This window comes from Hemicordylus capensis, chromosome 15, assembly GCF_027244095.1.
Source record: "Hemicordylus capensis ecotype Gifberg chromosome 15, rHemCap1.1.pri, whole genome shotgun sequence".
Lineage (NCBI taxonomy): Eukaryota > Metazoa > Chordata > Lepidosauria > Squamata > Cordylidae > Hemicordylus > Hemicordylus capensis.
Window position 1 is genome coordinate 6,415,669 of NC_069671.1, and position 21,980 is coordinate 6,437,648.

At 44.9% G+C, this 21,980-nt stretch overlaps 1 protein-coding gene across 14 annotated transcripts in view; it reads left to right on the top strand.

The window, feature by feature from the left end:
- The window catches only part of TANGO2 (transport and golgi organization 2 homolog), a 91,143-nt gene that overhangs the window by 48,452 nt on the left and 20,711 nt on the right, over positions 1-21,980 (top strand). For all 14 annotated transcript variants that reach the window (XR_008312504.1, XR_008312503.1, XR_008312502.1 and 11 more), the window contains one exon: positions 16,422-16,492. Coding sequence is in view for 11 of the 14 variants with exons in the window: in XM_053279984.1 (XP_053135959.1) it covers positions 16,422-16,492 (71 nt within the window). In the remaining 3 variants the exon portion in view is untranslated. The remainder of the gene's footprint in view (positions 1-16,421; positions 16,493-21,980) is intronic.

Genomic DNA, 21,980 nt, shown 5'->3' on the forward strand with positions numbered 1-21,980 from the left:
CTCAAGTGAGAAGGGCTTCTAATCAGTGGGATCTAAAGTGGAGCACACTTCATGAGTTGTTTCATACGGTTCTTTAGAACTCCACAAGTCTCCCTGAATTAACCAAACAGTTAGCTAGTTCATGCAAAATGCGGCACTGGGAGCAGGCAGGATGCTCGCGAGCTCTGCTCTTCCTTGTGGAATCCGGATTAACTCCATGCTGCCTCCTGGGACGGCTCAGTCCTGCCTTGCCGCCGTTTGGCTGGCTCTCAAATAGAATAGGAGCTTGATTAAATCTGTTGCTAATTGGTGCCAGGCATCTTGCAGGATAGGTAGGCTTCCCACGGTCTTGGCCCACTTTTCCTGAACGTTACGCCAGTGGTGAAGAGCTTCTCGGGAAGAGGCAGACCCAGGGATAGACCTGAAGAGTAGCTGCCGGCTGAAATCCTTCGTGCATCAGCTGGTTCTTAACAGTCTCCAATATGCTAGAGGTATCTGTCAGGAGACCTTTTCTTAGGTTGCATCAATCAAACTGGGTAGTATCAGACCAGTTGTGGATCTTGCCACTGTCGTCAAAACCCTTTTCTTGAAGTTCTCTCTCTCTCTCTCTTTTTTAATTTGAGAAGAAATGTAATTGAGGGGTTTAATTCTACCTTCTGCTGTGTTTGAAGGTAAAGTAAAGGTAAAGTTGTGCCGTCGAGTCGGTGTCGACTCCTGGCGCCCACAGAGCCCTGTAGTTTTCTTTGGTAGAATACAGGAGGGGTTGACCATTGCCTCCTCCCGCGCAGTATGAGATGATAATGCCTTTCAGCATCTTCCTCTATTGCTGCTGCCCGATATTGGCATTTCCCATAGTCTGGGAAACATACCAGCGGGGATTTTAACTGGCAACCTCTGGCTTGCTAGTCAAGTCATTCCCCGCTGTGCCATTAGGTGGCTGTGTTTGAAGGTAGTATTTATTTAGCAAATTGATTGACCGCCTGACTTCCTTAGACTCAAGGTGGTTTACATAAATTAAAACAACAACAACGAAGACAAGAGGAGGAGGCAGGGGGAAAGGAAAGGGGAAAAGAAGAACCCCACCCCACCCCCATGCATACACACATGTTAACAACTAAAAGCCTGGCAAAATACATGGGTTTTCAGGAGCTTCTTAAAGGACAGAAGGGAGAGGGTATTACGGATCTCAGGAGGCAGGGTGTTCCATAAGGAGGGGGCTGCCACAGAGAAGGCCCTCCCATGACCCTGGGCCCCACATACCTCTCCTGGGCCCGGAACTCTGAAAAGGCCCACCTGAGACGACCTCACAGGGCGGGTCAAAGTTGGATGGGAGAAGCGGTCCTGAAGGTACACAGGCGCCAAACCCTGAAGGGTTTCATAGGTGATAACCAGCACCTTGAATTGGACCCAGAAGCGAACTAGCAGCCGATGCCGCGACCTCAGCAGTGGTGATACATGATTCTATTTTCTGCTGCCTATAAGCAGCCAGGCCGCGGCATTTGGGGCCAGCGGAAGCTTCCGAGTCATCCTCAAAGGCAGCCCCAGGTAGAGCACATTGCAGTAGTCCAACCGAGTTACGGTTGCCAGGGCCTTTAAAAAGTCCCTTATGCTGAGCTGTTTTGTCCATGCACATCAGGAGCCGTCAAGACATCCCAAGTGCCACTATACTGTAGTTTCTACGGGGACACTTGCTATGAATTAATAGTGCCCCTTGTAGCAAATTATCCTGGCTGCCCGGATGAATTCTGTGTTATCTTTTCTCTGACGGCGATGACAAAATTACTTACGCAGACACTAGGTTTTGCCTTGTTGGCATTAGAATTTGTAATACGTATCTGTATAGCTAGATTTCATAAGGTTTATGAATATCTGGATTCGTTTATTGTTTGGGCTGTATGTATATATACTTTTAGGTCAGCGGCCTCAGATAAATAGAACTAATTGAGCGGCACCTTTGGGATGCGGATGGAGCTACTTTATATGCAGGAGGTCCCAGGTTCCCTCCCTGGAAGTATCTCCAGGTAAGGCTGAGAAAGACTCCTGGCTTAAAACCACAGAGAGCTGCTGCCAGTCAGTGTAGACAGTACTGGGCTAGATGGACCAAGGGTCTGACTCAGTAAAAAGCAGCTTCCTAGATTCCAATGGAAAACTAAGTGGGCTGCAAATTGCTGATTAGGGTCCCTCATAACGTCCTGGGTCTGAAGTCTTTTGCAGACCTAGAGTGTGCGTTGGTCCACTCATTTTTAATCTTAGGAGTAGGACACTCACCCGCAAATCCCCTGATAGCCTGAAGATGTTTTGTGGTGTGTTAATTTTTTCCGTATTCCCCGCTTCTCCAGCACTGGAACGTGCCTCTTTCTGTAGACAATATCCCACAACTGGTGTTGGATCCCCGCTGATCTTGAGTGTAGTTTTAGAGAATGCTTTATAGATGTCACAGCTGAAGGTCAGGCCGTTCCTGGTAGACTTCCCCCGCTCTTTGTCCTGCTCAGAGTAAAGTGGACTGTTAGAATTCTGCACCAGGCTCATACAAGTCATGGTAGGCCAGGCAGAGGCTTTCATTAAAAAAATTTTTCCTAGTATCTCCTGCTAGAGCGATGATCTTCAAATCCTTGTGGAATCATAACTACTGCAAGGCATCTTGTGATTTGCTAATTTGCCCTTGGTCTCTCTCTAATAAAGAGGAAAGTTCTGCTGGGATGTGGACAGAGGGGAGATGAGGGACAGGTCGGCATGGTTTAGAAAGGGGCAGTTATCTCTCGGTACAGTTCAAATGGGCCTCTCGCCGCTATCAGTCAAAGCTTGCCCAAACTGGATTTAGGCCTTTTTGCATAATTCTCCTGCACCAGTGACATAGCTACAGTCGGAAAAGGTGGGGCCAATGTCCCCGGGCCCCTAAGGAGATGTGGGGGGGAGGCGCCTGGCTTGATAAAGGCTTTGTTGTAAACCACCCAAAGATTTGTGTGTTGGGCGGCATACAAATGTGTTACATACATACATACATACATACATACAATTGTGCATGGAATAGACAATACTAGAACCAGGGTTAATCCCATGAAACGGATGGCCAGGAAGTTTAGGATCAAGCAAAGGAAGTACTTTTTCATGCAGCACATAATTAATCTATGGAACTCTCTGCCATGGGATGCGGCGAAGGCCACCAGCTTGGATGACTTTAAAAGGGGCTTGGACAAATTCATGGAGGACAGGTCTACCCATGGTAGTGGCTATAGGCCACCACCAGCCTCAGAGGCAAGATGTGTTTAAATACTAGTTGCAGGGGAGCAACAGCAGAGGAGAGGGCATGCCCTCACCTCTTGCTTGTGGGCTTCCCAGAGGCATCTGGTGGGCCACTGTGGGAAACAGGAGGCTGGACTGGATGGGCCTTCTTGGGCCTGATCCAGCAGGGCTGTCTTATGACTCTCCCTGCTCCTAGTTCACTGGCATTGTGTTGGCTCCTGACAGAGCTGTGAATGGGCGAATAAGAAAGATCCCTCTTCTTGATGTATGAATATATGAGGTGATTGTAGTAGGTATATCTGTCAAAAGGTTTCCTGAGCCTGGGGGATGTGTGCTTGCAAGTGTGTGTGTGTTTGTGTGCCTGCATGATGGCTGTCTCTTCACTGTGCAAACCCTCCGCCCGCCACAAAAAAACACCCCAACAACACAAGGTATATATTATTTTTAAGACGCTGGTTCATAAAAGAGGCCACTTTGATTACCTCATGTGCATTTGACAGAAACGGATAGAACGGTGTGAGTTGCATTTCTGCCCTGAAACAGTTGTACATCATTCTAACCTGTCAGCTTTCTCACTCTCCTATTTTTTTTTTTCCTGGTATGCATGTAGGCATTTTTTAAAATAATAGCTGTAAAACAATCCAGGCAATGTGCTCAGTTTATATATCAAATATTCACCGCATGGTAAAATTGCATTTTGAGGTGCCCCGTGGATACAGTAATCTCTGCCTAGCAAAACCCTCAGTTATGCCTTATTGACTCATTACCCAGAGGCTTTGTTTTGGTGCTGTTGACTGATGCAAGCGGCCCGGTTGCCTGCAAGGCGGGGTGGGTGTGGAACTGCATGCCTTTGTGTCCCAGAATTGATCCTGAAATGCAACTCTGAGCAGCTTTCTATGAAGCTCTGAATTATAACTGATTTCTGTTACCATTTGTATATAGCAAAGTCAGTTTGCCTGCACAGACTTTGGGGTATATTGGCCGTGTTTAGTGAATGCACTGACGTCTTGTTTGTTAAAGCAATGTGTATAGCCTCCTTTGGTGTTCAAGGCAGGTAATCACATTTTCAGTAGGGACGTCCATAGAAACCGAGGAAGCTGCCTTCTGCCGAGTCCAGCCATTGGTCCATCTAGCTCAGTACTGTCTACACTGACTGGCAGCAACTCTCTTAAAGTTTTAGGGAGGAGTCTTTCCCAGCCTTACCTGGAGATGCTGCCAGGAATTGAACCTGGGACCTTCTTCATTCAGAGCAGAAGCTTTGATCCCTCCTTACTGAGCCAAGAGTCGTCTTTCAAAGTGGTGGTTCTCTTACATTTAGCAGGGGGAGAGCAACTGTTCCTATCCAGCCCCAGCACAGCATCCCTCCAGTGGTTACTGCTGGTGCCTACCTTGTGTTTCTTTTTAGATCGTGAGCCCTTTGGGGACAGGGAGCCCTTTTTAGTTTTTACTGTTTTTCTCTGTAAACCATGTTAAGAACTTTTTGTGGAAAAGCATTATATAAATATCTATAGGAGTACTCGTATGCATGCAGATCCGATGCCCTACCACGGAGCTACTGGCCCATCCCTTGAGAGGGATAGCTTACTGCAGGAAGTGCCCACATATAATCACCCATCCAAATGCAAACCAAGGTAAACTTTGCTTAGCAAAGGGACAATTCAGGCTTGCTGCCACAGAACCAGCTGTCCACCCCAATAAAATCATCATTAAAACAAAATCCACTGAACTTAAGCAACCTAGCCCAAAGTAAGTACAGCAGCCAAGAACATTTCAGCATCTTCGCTAGCACAGCATCCCCAACGGCTCTCCAGGAAAGCCAAGTTTGGGCCTTATGACAGAAGGCAAGCAGTGATTGGGTCTGACAGGCTTCGCTGCAGAGGGCATTCTGTAACGGCTGTGAAGGCAGAGAAGTCCCTGTCTTGTGCACTCTCCTGCCAGACTTCATATGGCAGAGGGATGGGGCACTGGACAAAGTGTGGCCGTAAGAATATGTGGGAGGAGACAATCCATGTCCCACATTTTGGACAAGTGTCCAGTAGGGATATGCAAAAATTTCAGCCGAATCGATTCAAATTCGAATCGATTCAGCTCGAAACCGCTTGCACCGAATGGGATTCGTTTGAATCGATTCACCCAAATTCAAATCGATTTGAACGAATCCCATTCTGTGCAAGCAGCTTTGAATCAAATCGATTCGAATTCGAATTCTGTTCGAATCGATTTGGTTGAATTTTTTGCACATCCCTAGTGTCCAGAAAGTGGCTTGCTGTGTTGTGAAAAAGTGAGATGACTGCGATTAGCAAGAAAAAGTTAAGTGCCTATGAGTAGCAATTGGACATCTGAAGCTCCCTTCCTTATATGAGCAGTGTCTCCAGTTTTCTTTAGGTCTGCAGTGTACATAGTCTAATCCAGACTTCATAAGCTGCCACCTGCTGAGTCAGAACACTGGTCCCTCGAGCTCAGTAGTATTGTCTACTCTGACCTGGCAGCGGCTCTTCTTCAGGCAGAATTTTTTTCTCAGCCCTGCCTCAAGATGCCAGGGATTGAACCTGGGACCCTCTGCGTGCTACCACTGGGTTTAGAGCTCCAGTAAGTTTAAGAAATCTAATACAGAAAATACAACAGACCACAGCTTACATGCTCTTCTAGGATAAGGATCTTCCTACTTTCAGCATTTTTCTCCTGTGTGTTCTCCGGCCAGGCATTTCTGTGTGTCTGTGTATCTCCGCCACCATACTAGTCCCCATTCCTCGTGTCTAAGCATAGCTTTCTTTGGTCATTAAATCACAGTTGTGAAAACCTTTTTAATATGTGAGATGGGGCTGAGAAGTGGGAGCAGGTGACTCCTTCCTTCTGGGAAGGAGTGGTGCCCCATCTGAGTTTGGGGGCAGTGGGGATATGTCCTCCCCACCCACCCACTTGAGACATTAAACCTTGGAAGCAGCCATTCCTGGAATGTGTTCTTGTTTTCCTAGCTGACAAAACCATTCGCCGTCTAAATCTGACAGCCGCTTTACAGTTCAAGGTATGTGTAATAGAAAATGTACTTCTGGGGAAATGTGGAATGTAGGAAAAATAAGCTACAGATGTCCTGAATTAGCAATCCTGTGCTTTAGATGTATCCCCCATCTCTCCCCTCCCACCCCCAAATTCCAAGGGATCTTATTACAGCATTACTTATTCTCTCTCCCTCTCCCCAGAACCTCAAGGCAGATATTAATATTCTTTTCACACAAAAGGCTGACATGAAAGGAAGTTGCTAGTAATTTCCCAGTCAGCACAAGGTGATCTTTTATGGTGAGGCTCAGCTTATAGCTGCATCGTAGAGCAGGCTCTGGACAGACTTCTGGGCTTCCCCTCCCTCGGGGGAAACCTGCACTTTCTCATACTCCACACAGGCTTGGCTTAGATGTAGTGCCAGTCTTGTGATGACAATTGATTGATTAAGTTTCATCAAGTTGGTGTTGACTCTTAGCGACCATGTAGATAGATTCTCTCCAGGATGATCTGTCTTCCACTTGGCCTTGAAGGTCTCTCAGTGGTGCATTCATTGCTGTCATAACAGAGTCCATCCACCTTGCTGCTGGTCATAGGAACATAGGAAGCTGCCATATACTGAGTCAGACCATTGGTCCATCTAGCTCAGTATTGTCTACACAGACTGGCAGTGGCTTCTCCAAGGTTGCAGGCAGGAGGTTTTCTCAGCCCTATCTTGGAGATGCTGCCAGGGAGGGAACTTGGAACCTTCTGCTTTTCCCAGAGCAGCTCCATCCCCTCAGGGGAATCTCTTCCAGTGCTCACACTTCTAGTCTCTCATTCAAATGCAACCAGGACTGACCCTGCTTAGCTAAGGGGACAAGTCATGCTTGCTACCACAAGACCAGCTCTCCTCTCCAAAGAAGAGGTCGTCCTCTTCTTCTCTTTCCTTCAATTTTCCCCAGCATTAGGGACTTCTCAAGGGAGCTGGGTCTTCGCATTATGTTTCCAAAGTAGGATAGTTTGAGCCTGGTCATTTGTGCCTCGAGTGAAAATTCTGAATTGATTTGTTCTCTGATCCATTGGTTTGTTTTCCTGGCTGTCCATGGTCTCCTCAAAAGTCTTCTCCATCACCAAAGTTCAAAAGCGTCCATATGCTTTTTCTGTCTTGCTTCTTCAAAGTCCAGCTTTCGCATCCATAGAGTGTAAATTCAGAAGAGCCATGACCCTTTCTTGGCTAAATGCACTCCCCACTGCAGTTTTAGAGGGGAAATTCAAGAAACTACTATACCGAGCCCACCTCTGCCCTTGTGGCTCAGGAGACATAGAAACAACTGCACACATATAACTTTACCGCACATTTTACAAAGATATTCGAATCAATTTTATTTCCTCATTTTTAATGAAATATCCTGGCCACACTGATGAGTTTTATTTAAATTACTTGCTGTCAAATTTTAAAGACACAGTGTCAGAGGCGTATCTAGGGAAAATAGCACCTAGGGCAAGCACTGAAATTGCGCCCCCGTCCAAACATCTGACACCCATCTTTCAGATAACATTACCATAATATCAGCTGAAAAATACAAGTCAAGCTTGTTAATCTTTTAATAGTTAAAAAACTATTTAGCTTTGGACGTAGCCAGACCAAAAAATGCTGGGAAACTACAAATTTCAGTATGCTGAGGCTCATGAAATACCCAAATACTATGTGGAGTTGTTCTTGGAAAACTAAACAGAAGTGCCTGTCTAATTCTCTACTATGCATTGTAGCATCACTATTACGTAAGTTTTAAAAATAAATGGAGAATTTGACTTTTCCCAGATACTCTGAAAATAATTAAAGGATATGCAGAGTAAACTGTGTCACTGCTTGGAATATATTTTAGTATTTCAGAAAGACAGTTAAAATGAGAGAAAGAGAGCAAGAAACTCCCAATGGCCTTAATACTAAGGATTTCACACAGATTCAAAGACAAACTCTCCATTAAATAGCCATATTATTAAGGCATCACATTTAACTCACTTATCACAAGAAGCAAATGAATACAATCCTAGCTCATAAGCTTCAGCTCAGTATTCACAAGCCCTGATTCTCTGTACATAGTTCCAAACTAAATATGTATACAGTGACTTACATTAGATTAATTTTTTAAATTTTTTTACTTGTAGCCCCTTCAGGGGGCTTCCTAAAGGCTGTGGGGGGTATGCAAAGGTTCCCCCTCTCCGCGCTGGCCTCTAGGGCCTCACAGGGACCATTTGAGCATGCATCCTGGTCATTAAAAATTTTTTTAAAAAAAAATGCCGCTAAAAACAAAATGGCTGCCGCGCATGCTCAAATGCCCTCTGCGATGCCTGGCCTGGCCTAGGGCCTCACAGAGGCCATTTGAGCATGTGCAGTGGCCATTTTGTTTTCGGTGGCCATTTAAAAAAAATTTTAATTTTAGAAAATGGCACCCCCCCTTCAAGTGGCGCCCGGGGCATGTGCCCTGCCTGCCCCACCCTAGATACGCCCCTGCACAGTGTCTTGGAGTGTCACCCAGTTTTGCTATGTAGTTTGTAAAATCCGTAAAAATCCTATTTGATTATTGTTGGCAGTTTGATTATTATTGCTGGTCGATGACTGAAATAAACCTATCTATCTATCCATAGAGTGTCACGGGGAAAACCATTGTCAGAATGATTCTAATCTTTGTAGGTATAGTCTTGAGGTAGCAAACATGAATTGTCCACTGTGCAGAGCAGGGTACACCTTGGTTTCCATTTGGATGGGATACTACATGGCGGCAATATTTGCTGTAAGATGCTTCCTCAAGGGATCGGGCCCTAACTCACTGGTAGAACAGTTGCTTTGCTCTATGTCAAAGGTCCCAAGTTCAACCTCAGCTGCATCTCCTGGTAGGGCTGAGAAAGACTCCTGCCTGAAACTTTGGAGAGCTGCTGCCAGTCAGTGTAGACAATACTGAGCTTGGTGGACCAGTGGTCTGACTCCGTGTACGGTAACTTCCTATAAAACCTGATATACTGGAAGAGGACCATAGTGGATATTAAAGATGCTAGACTGCTTCAAGCTTTGTATGGTTCTCTCCACGATCTATATTAATAGATTTTTTCTTTGTTTTTAAAACCATCAAAATACATAGTTAAAAGGCAGAAGCCTAGAAACGACCAAACCTTTATCCCTGAGGAGTTTTAGAATAAGACAAGTGACTTTGTATTGAGTAGAACATCTGATTCATTTACCTTGGGGAGTATGCAGTCCTGCATATTCACTGGATTTTGCTTTCTTCACCATCAACCTTACCTTTGTGCGGGCTGCTTTGCTTTGTGGTGGCTTGGATGTCTGTTTTTGGAGAAAGCGAAATATCTAGAAGGTAACATAACAACATGACTAACGGATGGCAGATAATAAAATCCAGCTAACTTTACAGAGGGAGATGTATCAATTTAGGAGCTTTCTCCATAGAAAATAAAGTGATAAATCAGAAGTGTATTTTTGCCTTGCATTTATCAGGGCTACAGAACCATCTCGGAACAGACACAGCCTTCAGTTCCGATGTGTACTTTGGTTTGTTTGGTGTGGCTGTTGCTTAAAATTATGTGTGCTGTGTCTGAAAATGGTCATATATAGGGGGTGATATTAGTTCACTGGTAGAGCATCTGCTTTGCATGCCAAAGGTCCCAGGTTGAATCCCAGGTAAGGCTGGGAGAGACTCCTGCCTGAAACCTTGAAGAGCTGCTGCCAGTCAATGTAGACAGGACTGAGCTAGATGGACCAAGGGTCTGACTCAGTATAAGGCAGTTATCTTCACTGTTTTTCAAGTGGGGGCTACTTTTAGCAAAAAATCTCCCACGTGAGTGCCGTTTTCCTCTGTACATACCAGCGGGGATTTGAGCTGGCAACCTCTAGCTTGCTAGTCAAGTCATTTCCCCATTGTGCCATTAGGTGGCTCACAAGGCAGCCATTATTTGTGGCCACCACCAGTCCCGTTTCTTCCGGGAGAGAGGAGAGCTGGTCTTGTGGTAGCAAGCATGACTTTTCCCCTGAAGGCAGGGAATAAAAATGGCATGGGGGTGAAGATGAGTAAACGTAAGAGCACCAGATTCCCCTTGCCCTCAAAACAGTGCTTCCATTGGGCAAGTTTAATTTTTGTTGTTAGTTTGTTCAGCTGTGTCAGGTGTTCTGCCTTAGAAGCCCATGTTGAAATGAAACGAGGCCTGGGAAGAACATTCTCTCGTAGCTCTTGTCCTTATCAGTGGCTTAGTGCTGCAGACACAATCCCAGGCCTTTTCCCCTCTCAGCTAGGACGCAAAGCTCTTTGCTTTTTGAATGGAAATAGTATTCTGCTCTTGCTATTCCAGCTGTTTGTTCCGTAATTGAATTTTAGAGTGCGCTTGATTTTATTACCATTCTTCCTGTCTTCTGCTACAGCTGCCAGGAGTATCCTCCACCCTTTGTGGTTGGCAAATCCAGACTGCTCTTGGTGAATAATCACATGAGGTTCAAGCTCTGTGTGGGGTTTGGAAAGTTTCTTGGTTTCTTGTAACAACCCCCCCCCCCCCCGCAATTATTATATCATCTAAGTAGAGAGGGGTTGTGGCTGTAGGAGTGGGTGTGGCTACAGGGGCTGTCATGGAGAGCAGCCTTCTGAATTTGTGACTACGCCATTGGTCCTAATATCTAGGAACATAAGAGGCTGCCTTATACCAAGACAGACCATTGGTCCATCTAAGCTCAGTATTGTCGACACTGACTGGCAGTGGCTTCTTCAAGGTTTCGGGAGTCTCTCTCAGCCCTCAGTCTTAACATGCAAGTAATACCATTAATCTTCTTTCATTCTTCAGGTGGATTATTTATCTATCACTTTCATCAAAATTTAGAGCCTGCTGTGTGATGGAGGCTGAGGATGAAAGTTAATAAAACTTAGAACATCAAACATGAAGAATATGTTGTGCCTAGAAGTTTACCGGGTTAGGAAAAAAGCGTTGTAAATAACTCAGTACAGATATTTACATTATGGAGAAAATCAGACTTTCCCCAAGAAGTTGGTGAAAGAGAGGAGAGCTGGTCTTGTGGTAGCAAGCATGACTTGCCCCCTTTGCTAAGCAGGGTCCTCCTTGGTTTGCATTTGAATGGGAGACTACGTGTGTGAGCAGTGTAAGATCTTCACCTTAGGGAATGGGACCACTCTGGGAAGAGCGCCTGCATGCTTGCATTCAAAAGCTCCCAGGTCCCTTCCCTGGCATCTCCAGAAAGGACTGACACACACTCCTGCCTGAAACTTTGGAGAAGCCACTGCCAGTCTGTGTAGACCAGGCTTGCTCAACTACAATTCCCATAATCCCCAGCCACAGTGGCTAATAGCCAGGGATTATGGGAATTGTAGGCCAACATCTTCAGGAGGGCCGAAGTTGAACAGCCCTGGTGTAGACAGTACTCAACTAGGTGGACTACTAACTCTGTATATGGCAGCTTCCTATGTTCCTAAGGATGTATCCTGCAGAGCTTTGCCGTGATATTGCCAGTGAAAAAGAGGCACTGAAGAAATGAAAACTCAACCAGTCAATGGAAATGGGTGGCAAACGAAACTGTTGTTGGTTCTCCCGGGCTTATTCCTTACACACAAAGTGGACTTAAATTTTTCAAGTAGCTCTCGCTTGAATCACTTTGTGATGTGATGTTGACTCCGGTTACAAATGTTTTCTTCCTCCATATTATCTCTAGATTTTGCAGAATGACATAAGTAGTGTGAGGAGATTCAAAAGATTATTCTAAGTCTCATGAAAACAGGTCGTTGTTTGTGTCTGGAGTGACAGGCACAGATGAGCCTATTTTTTATTAATAGTTTTTCCATTTTAGCTGAAAAACATCCACAAAGACAAGAAGAAAATATTTCCCTCTTTCATCTTTAGATCAGCTTTATTTCAACTTTATGTAGTGTATAAATGCCCAGCACATATCTCTGGGACCTTCACTCTGGAACCTTCTGTATGCAGGTAATCTTCCAGTGAGCGAGGCCCCATCCCCTAAGGGTGGTTCCAGTGCTTGCATTAGTCACCCATTCAAATGCAAACTAAAGTGGATCCTGCTTAGCCAAGGGCACAATTCATGTTCACTACAAGGCTCCCTCCCTGTCCAAAGAGAGCCAAGCCCGCCCTGGTGAAATAAACCCATAGCACAAGCATCCTCCGTACAGGTTGAAAAGAAAAGAGCAGAGGAATCGAGGGCTTCCTGCTGTCCTGTTGCTCATCTTTATCCTCTTGCTTCTGCCCCACCTAGCTTACAAAGGAGGCAGTTCTTAAAAGAGAGCTGTAGCCGCTTTGAAAAAGGAAATGCATCGATCCAGCATGTGTTGTAGCTGCTATGTATAGAATAGGTTATAACTAACTGAATAAACAGCATTCCTTGTTAGGGTTCATGTACCAGATGCCAGTTTGTGCACCCACAGCTGAACTCTGAATGCATTACATTTAGCTTAATGAGATGTTTGTATCTGGCTGGCATTTGTTTGCATCACACGATTGGGGTGTCTCCTCCGTTCTCCGCCACAACGAAGCCCTGGAGGTGGTTGCTCAGCTCTTTTAGAAAAGCTTCACGCTATTTTTTTTTTTTAAACCCTCAATTCAGCCACAAGTTATTTTTAATCCAACTGGGGAGGTGGGGTGGTGGTGGTGAGAATCCTATCTGAAGGGAAAAGCTGTTGCGCTTTGGAGGCTCGTATATAATTAAAATCGCAGCAACAGATGTACTTCATTTGTCACTGGCTGCAGAAATGCCTCTCTCTTCCCCTGCCCCCGCCCCATGGTAAATAATGAGTAAATTGCTTGAGTGATATATTGCCTGATGTGATCTCATACCAACGTCCACCCCAATAAAGAGAAGAGCGGTTTGAGGAATTGGCTTTCCGTGTTAGCAGGAAGGGAGTGAAGGATGTTAAGAGTGAGCCATCTAATGGCAGCATGCAATTTTCCCTTTCGCTCTTCAAAAAGGCCCATCCTTTGAGGTGATGCCCTGTCTAATCTCTTTCTCCAGTCTGACGTGAGACTAGCACCTGCAAGATGAGCTTAAAAGCTCCGTATCTAGAAAGGGAGCTAAATGCAGTAGAGACATTGGTCTCTCTCTCTCTCTCACCCCTAAAATGTCTCGCTTAGAGTTCTCTTGGCATGTTTTCAGCAAAGGTGGGGCTGCCTCCTTATGTTACCCAGAGAGGTATTGGAGCCAATGCCTGAAACTCTGGTACTAGTGCTGCTGATTGATATTTGAACGAGCCCAGGACGTAGGACTACTGGCAATTAGCCTTCTGCAGGCTTAGCTGGATGTGCTGCCCTCTGCAGTCTTTGAGGGTACATAGGAAGCTGCCATCTACTGAGTCAGACCATTGGTCTAATCTAGCTCAGTATTGTCTTCACAGACTGGCAGCAGTTTCTCCAAGGCTGCAGGCACGAGTCTCTCTCAGCCCTATCTTGGAGATGCTGCCAGGGAGGGAACTTGGAACCTCAGATGCGCTTCCCAATGGAATATCTATCTATCTATCTATCTATCTATCTATCTATCTATCTATCTATCTATCTATTTATTTATTTTATTTAACATATCTTTATACCGCCCAAAACTTACGTCTCTGGGCGATTTACAACCAGTGCTCACATGTAGTCTCCCATTCAAATGCAAACCAGGGTACATAAGAACATTAAAAACAGCCCTGCTGGATCAGGCCCAAGGAAGCCCATCTAGTCCAACATCCTGTTTCGCACAGTGGCCCACCAGATGCCGCTGGAAGCCTACAGGCAGGAGTTGAGGGCATGCCCTCTCCCCTGCAACTGGTACTCAGAGGCATCCTGCCTTTGAGGCTGGAAGTGGCCTATAGCCCTCTGACTAGTAGCCAAAGATAGATCTCTCCTCCATGAAGCTATCCATACCCCTCTTCAAGCCATCCAGGTTGTTGGCTGTCACCACATTTTGTGGCAGAGAATTCCACAACTTGATTATGTGCTGTGTGAAAAAGTACTTCTGTTTGCTTAGCAAAGGGGACAGTTCATGCTTACTACCACAAGACCATCTCTCATCGCAGGGTAGGTTTAGGAGACATCTCTCTTTGGAGAGATTTTGTCCTTGTGGAAATGGAGATATTGAGACAGTTGGCCATGTGCTTCTGTATTGTTCCTTATATCGTGAGCTGCATTCCAAATGTATTGCTCCTCTCATTCTTGGGTACCCTGATAACTTGGATGAATTTTATATAAACTTACTTCTTTCTGATAAATACACCGATGTCTCGCACATGACAGCCAAATTTTGTATGGCTGAGATTAAGATCTCCACGTGGTATATCAGAAACGGTCAATTTTAATCAGGTCCCCCCACTTTCTCTTGCTTTTAAATTTTGTTTTAAAGGTTAAGTGTGTCATCAAGTCGATTTCGACTCCTGGCACCCACAGAGGTCTGTGGTTTTTTTCCTTCGGTAGAATACAGGAGGGGTTTCCCATTGCCGCCTCCTGCGCAGTAGGAGATGATGCCTTTCAGCATCTTCCTATATTGCTGCTGCCCAAAAGAGGTGTTTCACATAGTCTGGGAAACATACCAGTGGGGATTTGAAACTGCAACCTCATGCTTGCTAGTCAAGTCATTTCCTTACTGCACCATTAGGTGCAATTTTTATGTAATAGATTCCACATGTGTATATACATATATGTATTTGTATTGATATTTACCTTTACGGTTCCTCTTATTTGATCTGGATTGTATATTTTATCAAAGATCACAATAGAACTGAACTGAGCCTTCTGCAGGGAATATTTGGTGCCTGGCCCAAATAGTTATTGGGTAATTGCATTTCTCCTTGTTTGCATATACCCATAGGTTGCATCCGGAACAATATGAGCATCAGGGAATGAGGCCATAGCTCAGTGATTGAGCGATGGGTATAGAGCACCTGCTTTGCATACAGAAGATCCCAGGCAGGCAGCGTCTCTGGGAAAAGCTGGGAGAGATTCTTGCCCCAAACTCTGGAGAAACGCTGCCAGTCAAGGCAGACAATCCTGAGCTGGACGGACCGATGGTCCAACTCAGTAGAAGGCAGCTGCCTATGTTCCTGGGAGCAAAGCTGGGAGAATTTTGCTGTAAGCCGCCTTGGGATTGTTTTAATGAAAGGTGGTATATACATTTAACAATCAATAAATGAAATGAAATGAAATAAAACCTCCCAGCTGGATCCTGGCACCATCACTTTGTTGTCTTAGATGCTTGGTGAAGACATTTCTGTTCACTCCGGGTTTTTTAGATTGATTTTTTTCTTAAACCAAGTTTTTAAATTGAGTGTGAGTGTGTGTGCTGTGATTTGATGTGTTTTGTGTTTTTATTGGAAGTTTTAATGTTGTGTTGTGAGTCTCCCAGAGAACAATTTGTTATGGGGCGGCTAACAAATGAAGTCATTTTTATATTTATATTATATTATATTTATATTATATTATATTATATTTATATTATATTATATTTATATTATATTATATTTATATTATATTATATTATATTTATATTATATTATATATTAATTTAAAGCTTCTTTTGCACAGCTGGCCTTTCCTGTCTCTTTACTGCTGCAACCCTTTGGGGCACCTGCAAAGCTTCTGCAGAGGAGTGGGGGTGCCTCCAGAATGACATGGGGGGAGGGGCAGAGGGGGTGCATTGGAAAGGGGCAATTGGCAGGTGGCCCAGAGTACTGCAGCACCTGGGATTCTTCCCAGACGTTGTTGACTACAACTCCCAGAATCCCCAAGCAAAAGCCATTACAGCTGGGGATTCTGGGAGTTTTAGTCAACAACATCTGGGAATCCCTGTTAAAGGAAGCACTAGAAGGGACTCCTAGAATCCCACCCTTCGGCAAAAGTTGCAAAACCTTTGGGGGAGTGGTTTACTTACACACACACACACACACACACACACCATTTGTTTTGTAGTTCATATTTAGTCTTGTTAAAAAAAACTTTCTGTGGGCTTGGGTTTCTTTTTTATATATATTTTTAAAAAGCAGTCTTCTTAAATAGTGGCTCCAGCACCACTATTTCATCTGTTGTGGTTTTTTTTAAGATAAGTAATTGGCTGGTCTCTGAACTGACAAGGAATGTCTTGCTGTGTGGAGGGTTGCATGAAATTAGAACTTAATCAAAGCTATGAGTTGCCATTTTGCAAGGAGAACTCTTTTCTATTTTTTTTTATCTTTTAGCACCACCAAGGGAGATGTAATTTGCTATTACGGAAACAAAGGAGACCCAGAGCCCACGTTCCTAAATCCCGGTGGGTTATATCAGAAAATATATGTGGGTATTTTGGCTTGTTTAAAAGCAACGGGGTGTGTGTCTGTGTGGTGTGTGCAGCGTGTGCTTTGTCTTGAAAGGGGGAATTCCATGACAAATAGAGTCATTGGGGTGGGAGAAGCTGCCTGCCCTTAATCGAGAGCCATGCAAACTCCAGAATGGCCATCATTACTGCTGCTAAATGACAAAGAGGCACCTTTTTAAAGTGGTGGATCTCTTATATTAAGCAGGGGGAGAGCAACTGGCCCTTTCCAACCCCAGCTCAGCATCCTTCCAGTGGCTGTTGCTGGTGCCTAAATTGAGTTTTGTTTTGTTTTTAATTGTGAGTCCTTTGGGGATAGGGAGCCATCTTAATTTTATTGGTTTATTTATTTAGTACATTTCTATACCGCCCCAGACAATAAAGTCCCTGGGCAGTTCACAATCTTAAAACCACCCAAACATTAACACGATTAATCTGTCTTGTCGTATGTATCTCGTGTCTGTCGTATGTATCTCGTGTCTGTCGTATGTATCTCGTGTCTGTCTGTCGTATCTATCCACCTTATCTATCTTTGTAAACCGCTTTAGGAACTTTGGTTGAAAAGTGGTATATAAGTAGTATCATTAGGATTGTACAAGCAAGGTAGGAGGAGGGGGAAATGATTGTCTGCAAGCTGGGTACAGGGGTGGGCGGCAGCAATGAGCCCAGAACCTGCACCCAGCTCCAGACTGAGGGTGGAAGGAATGCCCTTCCCTGTGCCTCCCGCCTCCTTACCCAGCGCCCAGATGAGCGTTTTCCCTTCCTCCTGCCTTGCTTGTACAATTATCACGATGGCCAGTCAAGAGGGTGCATGGCTCCTGAGTTAGGGTCAGAGGCTTCTCCTGCCCTAAGACGGATCGTAAGAACAGTCCTAGCAATGGGATCTTTTAAACGAAATGTTCATGCAGTGGGGTGTCTGTTTTGTGAGTGCATTGGCCACATGTTGAAGGTACTCGATTAACACATGCAAGGGGTTCAGTCTGGGGGCCTGTTTTAATGACCCACTACAGCAGCCGGGGTTGAGGGAATCTGGCTGTGCTGGTTTAGGCCATCCCTGAACAAGATGCTTATGAGAAATCCTGGTGGGTTATATCAGAAAACTGGAGGTATTTGGGCTTGTTTAAGAGCAAAAATGCTTTTAAACAAGCCATGCTCATGATCTGTAGGACGCGACCTACCTCGTTTTCTGGCTTGCTGCCACAAATGTTCATGTTCAAATGGGAATCTGAGTTTAGTTTTATATGCCCTTGTAGGCGAACCACTTTCCATCTGCTGGGCACAGATCTGCTTGCCCCATTACGAAAAGGATGTTGTAGAGCTGAGAATGGTGCAGAGAAGGGCAACCCAGATGCTCAGATGGTTGGGACACAACTTGGAATATAAGAAGCTGCCATGTACTGAGTCAGACCGTTGGTCCATCTAGCTCAGTATTGGCTACACAGACTGGCAGCGGCTTCTCCAAGGTTGCAGGCAGGAGTGTTTCTCAGCCCTACCTGGAGATGCCAGGGAGGGAACTTGGAAACTTCTGCATGGAAGCATGTGGGTGCTCTTCCCAGAGCAGCCCCATCCCCTAAGGGGAATATCTTCCAGTGCTCACACATGTGGTCTCCCATTCACATACAAGCCAGGGTGGATCCTACTTAGCAAAGAGGACAATTCATGCTTGCTACCGCAAGACCAGCTTGTGTGGGTCAGCAACCTTTCAGAAGCAGCATGGCAATTCATCTTTATTCACTCTATTTTGAGCTTTTGCGTGCCACTAATTCATTTTAAACATCGGACGTCTTTCTCTGTTTATAACTAAACCATTGTGTGTTGAATAAATAAGGTTTTTCAGATACTGAATAATTAAAATGCGGAGTTTAGCTGCTCCCAGACAAGCAGAATTTCTGAGAAACTCTTGCTAATAATGTCCATCCCTGCATATAGAGGAGGAGGAATCCCTGTGTCTCTTTCTGGACATGGGGGAAAGGTTGATCTAGCACAGAAGAACCGGATGCTGCTAAATTCAGTAGTGTGGCTTCCTCTTGGGAGTCAGTGTGAGTGCCACTCAAAATCATTTTGCGTGCCCTAGGTTGCTGACCACTAGCTTAAAGCATCAGTGGCTTTTTGGGTCTGGGAAAAGATGGCAAAGGGAGAGAGATAACAGAGGTGTATAATGTTGGGCATCGTTTGGAGAAAGTGGTCAGGGAATTTTTTTATCCATTAGAACTTGGTCTAAAGCAGGGTTTCTCAACGTGTGGGTCCCCAGATGTTATTGAACTTTAGCTCCCATAATCCCCAGCCCCAGTGGCCTTTGGTTGGGAATTATGGGAATTGAAGTCTAATTACATCTGGGGACCCACACGTTGAGAATCCCTGGCTAAAGGAAATAGGTTCAGGACAGACAAAAGGAAGCCCATCACACAATGTGTGATTAAGGTATGGAATTCATTCCTCCATAATGTGATAATGGCCATTATATTTTTATAATTTATCAATACTTCCTGTTTTATGGTTTACATTTCTATACTGCCCTTCTTACCCTGGGATATTAGGATGAAGGGTGACTAACAGCAAGTTACAATAAATAATCATGAGATTTCGATAAAAACATCCTCAGAATAAAAGACCGTCACAACCGTTGAAAGGAAACCTGGGACAGCTCATTGGCCAAAAGCCTTAATACAAAGTGCAGTCGTTGGGCTGTTGGGAGGGAGGGAGCCATGCAAGTCTCCTCAAAGAGCAAGTCCCTTTGCCTGTGGGCAATCACAGAGAAGGCCCTGTCTCTCCCCCCCCCCAATGCTTAACAAACAAGCTTCAGCGGGTGACAGCAAGTGGAGCAGAGCCGTTCTGGCTGACTTAGTTGGGTGGTTGTTTCAGCTGGGAGCAGGCCGTCCCTTAAGTACCCACTGTTTTAAAAGGGCATTGGGAAAATACAAGGGGCATTACATCTTTGCATAGCTATCGGCCAGTATAGCTAAATGGATCCTCCATGTTCAGAGGCAGTATGCCTCTGAATACCGTTTGCTGACCGACTGCAGCACGGGAGGTCTCCTGCCTTTATGCTCTGTATGTCTTGCTTCCCTGGAGCATTTGCTAACTGAGCAAAAGAGGCACCTTTTTGAAGTGGTGATTCTCTTTACTGAGCAGAGGGAGAGCAACTGGCCCTGTCCGTCCCCAGCACAGCATCCCTCCAGTCGCTGTTGCTGGTGTCCATCTTATGTTTCTTTTTAAGGTTGTGAGCCCTTTGGGGGAAAGGGAGCTGTGTGTGTGTGTGTGTGTGTGTGTGTGTGTGTGTGTGTGTGTGTGTGTCCTTATAAACTGCTTTGGGAACTTTGGTTGAAAAGCAGTATATAAATATTTATCGTATCCGTATCTGACTGGCCACCGTGGGAAACGAGATGCTGGTCTGTGTTACCTGGATCCTGAGCTACCAGGGCTGCTGTTCTGACTCTACCCAGTTGCTAGCTTGGACAAGAGCCAGTTTGAAGAGGTGAAAGGTGGTCATTTTGATTGATGGCCACTACTGATCTATCCTTTGAGTCTCTGGCGGCTGTCTTTGGTCTGTCATCATCCCCGGCCACATTGGCCAAAAGCCAGGGACGATGCGAGCGGTGTCCTCTGTAAACAGGGATGAGCGGATGTTGTTGGCTGCAGCTACCCAACCAAAGGCCACTGCAGCTTGGGGTGCTGGGAATCGTAGTCCGCAACATCTGGGAGTCCCTGTTACAGGGTTGGAGTTCGAGTCCCGTACCTGCAGAAGAGTCAGAATGCCACAGCCCTGTTTCAGCCTCGTTCCTATAGCACTTGCACTGTGCATGGCATGTTCGAATAATTATTCAGCACCTCCGATCAGGTCGGTAATGAATACAGGACAGGGGGATGCTGTTTAATCAAAGGGGGAAATGAGGCCATTTTGCCTTGATGCCACCTTGGAAGATAAAGCAGTCCCTTCTGCACACGGTGGCATGCAATTATAATGCAGGGATCAGGTATCCAGAGGATCTAGCAGTCCTGTCCCTGATCTTTCCCCATCCACAAAGAGTCCTTTCTCTGTGAAATGTGGACTCCGCAGGGAGAGGAGCTGACGTTGGAGAGGCTTGCGGAAGAGATCATTATATTACACAGCCAGTGTGCTTATTCTTCTGGATTATGGCCAGCGAATGTAGGGCAATGCTGGCGAGATCTCGCTGCTGTCAGTACTGCTGTGCACCATTAAGAAGCCTATTTGGGCGCTGTGCTTTTCTGTGTTTAAAAGGAGATAAAAGTGCAGTTGGTTACCCCATTTATGCAGGCCTGTCCGGGTGCAAATTGCTTTACCCTCTTTTGCCTTCAGAAAAGGATCCAGCACTAAGTAAGCTATAGTTTCCATCAGATGGCAGTTTCTGCAGTGAGCATCTCAGGTGAGGATGTGTCCGTGATTCTGTTTGCACCAGACTTTTTTTTTTAATTAAAAAATCCCTCTACCTTTGAACTATGGAGGCAGCTCCGTTATCACTCAACAGGTGATGAACAGACTCGCTCATCAGATCACACACATGAGTGCTGTATTTTGGTAGGCTAGACGACATAAGGAGTTGAATGCTTGTATGTATTACAGGCTATTCAAAACCCAGTTGATGGGGTGAATAGGAGTGGTGTGTGTTTTACTAGTATGGGTGCAGGTTTGTGTCTGTCTGAGTCTTCCTCTGTATCTACACGATGCAGAAGACCAAATTTAGTTGGGAGGTAGATGTGGAATATGTCAACACTTTCCCCTGTACAGCTGTCTACATAAATATTATGTAAAATTGGGCTTTAGAGCTAGTTTAGATACTCCCCATTTCCTTTAAACAAAAAACAAAAAACCTCTTGTGATGCTTTTCCCAATCTGTGGCTTGTTTCCCTTGGAAATGTTGAAGCAATAGTTTTAGAGGAAGATTTTAAGGTCCCCAAAGCAGAACTGCAGTGGAAAGTTGTTTAGTGGATTTATAATAGTGTAGGAAAAGAGATGCAAAAGGACTTTTCTCCCCTTCTTCCACAAAGCAAGAACTGTCTTAATCTTCCCTAATATGCATCTTTCCACAGAAAGAAGGGATTTTCACATTATTTTGTGAATTGGAACAATGACGATAAGCATGTCTTTCTATAGATTAATCATTTTATTTTTTATATAAAAGATATGCATCTATGAAAAAAATGCGGATTATAATGCAGAAGAGGTTGGGTGTCACCTTAGAACGTACTGTTCCAGACCATTAAGAATAGTGCCTACTTTCAAGTCACTTATCAGCTTGTCTTTCTAATGACCCCTTAAAAATACAAATTAGTTTAATAATTAAAGTGAGGTTGCAAATTCTTTTAAACTAGTCAGGGGGAGAAGGGTGGTGCTTTGGCTTCTTGCCCGTACAGAGCGATACACACTTTAGCTGTTGTTAATAATTTTAATATCCCATTCCAAGGCTATGATCTAAAGAATGGCATC